Consider the following 5,023-nt stretch of genomic DNA (forward strand, 5'->3'; position numbering starts at 1 on the left):
AGTGCTCAAATAAACTGGCCTTTTTCCCGAACGCTCCTCTGGTCTCCTGCTCGTGAGGGATTCATTACAATATCGTAACATGGTTTAGATTTCTAAATAAATATTCACCTCGTCGCTAGATAGACCTACTCCTGAAAAACTTGTGCGCAAGGCTTTTTGTCCCTACGAGGCCACCGTCATTTACTTGACGGGAGGGGTGAGCGAGTGAGCCCTGCAATCTAGAATTTGACCACTGATGTCACTGTTTTCAACCCATTTTACACACTGGCCCTTTAAGTCTTGTGTGTGATTCCTTTAGGGATTTATACGTCATATGAACATGTCGCTAGACTAATTTATACAATGTAAAATGCCATAGACTTGTGCTAATAACGTTAGCATGTTATATTGGTGGGGGAAAGGTGTCCAGATAAAGACAAGTGTTTGTCAATTCTGCGATTTATAGTGAAGCCAATTTGCGTACTTGTGTTTGAAATTGTCCCTATTAAGCCATATTTAATGTGTGTTGAATCAACAAAACTTTACAGCACTTAACACAGTCCACTGCCGACTAGCATTTTGGAGGTGTAACTGCAGAGTGATACAGACACACCACTGCAGAAGTAAAAATAACATGCAGATTTTTTTTTTTCCCCACGACTAATCGATTAGTTGAAGATTATGTATGACTTTAGTCGACCAAGATTTTCTTTGGTTGACTACAGCCCTACATTTTTGAGTAGGATTGAATTAAAATAAGTCACAATATCTTAAATAATATAATTTGACCACAAACTTTTGGATAAATATTAAATTGGTACAGCTTATTAGGCCAATTAAGCTTTTCGAGGTCAAAGCAAATCATGTTGGTTGTATTAAACTAATTGAGTTTGTCAGATTACAAAAGAGATTTACTCAGTAATGCCAGAGTTGGAACTACTTAAAACGATCCATGCAAATTGTTACCTTAAATTTTTAAAAATTCAGTTCAGTTGTCTTTAAACCTGACAAACTTTCCATTGTTGTGAGCACCACCTGGACTTCTTTGGCACTTTCAGTAGTCATTTTGCATGTTTTCAGATTGTTAAAATTGTTGATTTTGAAGTGTCTTCTTCACCTGTGTCTGGTGCATCATGCCAAGAACATACACGGGGCAGCAATTCTGAGTGCACATGAAAAGAATCTTGAACAACCGATACAAAAGTGATGCTTTATCGGAAGTGCTTGCAAACAGGATAATTTTTACCAGTGAAAAGGTTATGCAGAACAGCTACCGTTCCACCTGGCTCAGTCTTGGCAAGGTGCTGAAAACATCAGTGAGTCCAAATTGGTAGAAAAAGATTTCTGCAAACTTACATCCATGCACTGTCTCACTTTCTTTTTCCACCAGTGAAAAGGTTGTAATGATAAGGACTAAAGCTATGGGTTTATACTTGACTCAAGGACTAACGGTAGTCCCTTTAGCGTAGGGTTTTATTTACAGTTCAGCTCCATGTTGTTTTTATTGTCAAAAATTTTATTCCCAGCATCACAAACTTGTAGGAGAGAACATAAGAGCCTAAGCTGTCCAACAGAACCATCCAGTGAGGGTTGCAAACCCAGGAAGGAATAATGGCATAGATTTTTTTTCATGTAATCTTTGTTTCACTGGAGTGACAGATGCTTTCATGTATGATGGAGTTGCGACACCTATGCTAACCAATCACAGTACTTACTGCAGGTACAGGTGTAGGCTCCAACACTACGTAATGCACAACTGTAAATCCAGCTTTAGTGGTTGGTTTGACAAATATCCATAGGGTTTACTTCCCCCACCTCAGCTGGTTCCCCAAGCTTTTCAAGAGCAGCATCCATGATTGTCAATTATTGATATAGTCCCAAATAAGGCTACGGTTTGAGGGGTCAGTACACTTCAATGCTGTTCAGCTGTTGTCAGTGAAAAAGCTCTGATACATCCACTGTACACTACTGCTGAACAGCAAACAGCAGATAGACACAGTCAGAGATTAGCTGCTCATAGAGGAGCATTTAGCAGCTAAAGAGACTGACATTTCCCTCAGGAGTTGGTCGAGACCAAAAACGGAGTTAAGAGACAGTGAATATTGGACTTAAATTCATCAGGTGGACATTAACGATCATTTCCATTTCAGCTTTTTAAGGCCATATGACAAATGGGTGCATTATCTTCATTTTCTTTTGAAATGCTGGAGTGGGTGCTATGGGGAGAAAACAGATAAGTGTTGTTTTTAAAAGGTGTGCGCAATACCTATATGATGACTGTTTAAAATGAAGGAACGTGAAACGTTAAATTAACAATTGAAGGACTGGCGTTTACTCAAGCTAAATGTAGCTATTAAAGGGGAACTACTGTTTTTTCAACCTGGGCCCTTTTTTCCAATCTACTTTTCCAATGAGTGATAGGATGTTCAATATTTGACATTTCTCCAGTACGAAGCTCGGGCTGATCTGCCTGCAGCCTATGAGCGCGCGCTATATTAAATAATAGGGTACTCAGACAGCGTCAAACAGCATTCTGATGACTGACAGCAGGACATGCTGCACTGTACTAAATCTGATGTGATTACTAGGGATGCACAATAATATTGTCAAGTCACTGGTATCAGCCAATATTGGCTTTTAAATTAATTAACTATTAGAATTGGCCAACATGCTTTTTCTTATTTTGCACAATGAATGAATATTATATTCATTGAAAAGTATTGTATTTCATGTCTCCATCTGCTGGTGGGCCATCACAATAATAGTATGCATGTATAATATGATGTTAATTCCACTCCAGAAGAGCCTTTAGTGGATATATCGATATCAGTATTGGTTATCAGTCAAATGAGTTGTTACATTGGCATTTTGAATATTGGTAAAAAAAATAAAAAAAAAAAAAAAATCCAATATCATGCATCCCTATTAATTATCTCTTTGCGTCACAGGGCTCACCAAGAAACAACTAATTACAAGCACTAAGAAACTGGCTCTCAGGTGTCAAAGATAGTGACAAACACATAAAAAACAGTACAGTCTTGTTCTTTAATATTACCGGTTGATAGTTACTGTTTGATTGCTGCATCTCACATGTTTTACTTGCGTTTTAATGAGGGGCTAAAATGCTCAACAAACCGCGGTTTTAACTTTCCGATATATAAGGAAAAATCCCTGCACTCACAGACGAGCATCATAACCAGATGATCTTGCATATTTATACATTGGTCATACTTAGAAGATTGCTATCTGACAGTTTATGATCAGCAGATGGATTTGATAGTAGTTTATGTTTTGAATTCAATATAAAATCTTTTTGGGCTGCACTAGAGTTCAATAGACAAACAAGTTAGGTATGAAACACCCTAAGACACCAAAAAAGTTGATCTCAGAAACTTCCATGTTTATGGCTGAAGATTTCCTCATTGGAATTTAAGAGGCCATCTGAATGAACAGCAAGACCTCTAAAACTTCACAATAGAAAGTGGTGTGGTACTACCTGGATTACTGAAACAACTCTTGACAGAAACATCTAACAGATCTATCCGAACTCCTTAATTCTTTGTCTTTTCCAATTGTTTTCAGGCTTTTGGAGAGGATCAGAAGGTGAGACAACATAATACGCCAACAAAGGGACCCTACTCGAAATGGGGCAATGTGGATTAAGGTGTTCCTGTTCCTTGTGAACCGCAGAAAGAAAGCAACCACGAGGACGAAGGAACGACCAGCAGACGGAGGAGGTGGCGGAGGAGTGGTGGCTTTGGTGTTTGAAGAAAAGCTGGGATGGGTGGTGGGGCATTTGGGATGGCGAATGGAAATGAGAGCAGCGACGGGCCTGCTGGACCCATGGCAGCAGTGGTGGCTACTGCAGGAGGTATGGTAGCAGAGAGTCCTTCCTCTGCTGTCTCTACCTATATCAAACTGGTGCTACTAGGATTGATCATCTGCATCAGCCTGGTGGGCAACCTGGTGGTGTCTTTGCTTGTGCTGCGGGACCGGGCCCTGCACAAGGCACCTTACTACTTCCTGCTGGACCTGTGCCTGGCAGACACCATTCGCTCAGCCATCTGCTTCCCCTTTGTGCTGGTGTCTATAAAGAACGGCTCAGCCTGGACCTACAGCGTGCTGAGCTGCAAGGTGGTGGCCTTCATGGCAGTGCTCTTCTGCTTCCATGCCGCCTTTATGCTGTTCTGCATCAGTGTAACACGCTACATGGCCATTGCACACCACCGCTTTTACTCAAAGCGCATGACATTCTGGACATGTGTGGCTGTGGTGTGCATGGTGTGGACACTGTCTGTGGCAATGGCTTTCCCACCAGTATTTGATGTGGGCACCTACAAATTTATTCGCGAGGAAGACCAGTGCATCTTTGAGCATCGCTACTTTAAGGCTAATGATACACTAGGCTTCATGCTAATGCTGGCTGTGCTCATTCTAGCCACACATGTCGTCTATATGAAGTTACTTCTCTTTGAATACAAGCATCGTAAGATGAAGCCAGTCCAGATGGTACCAGCCATCAGTCAGAACTGGACCTTCCATGGGCCGGGGGCTACAGGCCAAGCAGCAGCCAACTGGATTGCAGGCTTTGGCAGGGGCCCGATGCCGCCGACTCTGCTGGGAATTCGGCAAAACTTGCACAACCAGAACCGGCGCCTGTTGGGCATGGAGGAGTTCAAAGCAGAGAAGCAGCTTGGCAGGATGTTCTATGTGATCACCCTACTGTTCCTGGTGCTCTGGTCTCCCTACATAGTTGCTTGCTATTGGAGAGTGTTTGTCAAGGCTTGCACAATACCACACCGGTACCTCTCCACAACTGTGTGGATGAGTTTCGCCCAAGCCGGGGTCAACCCTATTGTCTGTTTCTTCCTTAACAAAGACTTGAAGAAAGGGCTCCTTTCCCACCTACCAGCCTGCTGCAGGACTAAACCTCATCTGCCACGAGAGCCTTATTGTGTCATGTAAACAGAGATGATGACCTAAACATGGAGAGAAGACAAGGAGCAGTCAACAGATGTGTTGTGTGTGTGTGTGTGTGTGTGTG

The 5,023-nt window shown here is 42.0% G+C and overlaps 1 protein-coding gene across 1 annotated transcript in view; it reads left to right on the forward strand.

Moving 5' to 3' along the window:
* The window catches only part of gpr173 (G protein-coupled receptor 173), an 8,503-nt gene extending 3,526 nt beyond the window's left edge, over positions 1–4,977 (forward strand). Inside the window, exon 2 of the mRNA XM_050064701.1 lies at positions 3,562–4,977. Coding sequence (XP_049920658.1) covers positions 3,760–4,944 — 1,185 coding nt within the window. The 5' untranslated portion in view covers positions 3,562–3,759 and the 3' untranslated portion in view covers positions 4,945–4,977. The remainder of the gene's footprint in view (positions 1–3,561) is intronic.
* Positions 4,978–5,023: the final 46 nt, after the last annotated feature.

Source organism: Epinephelus moara, chromosome 16 (genome assembly GCF_006386435.1).
Source record: "Epinephelus moara isolate mb chromosome 16, YSFRI_EMoa_1.0, whole genome shotgun sequence".
NCBI classification, from domain to species: Eukaryota; Metazoa; Chordata; class Actinopteri; order Perciformes; family Serranidae; genus Epinephelus; species Epinephelus moara.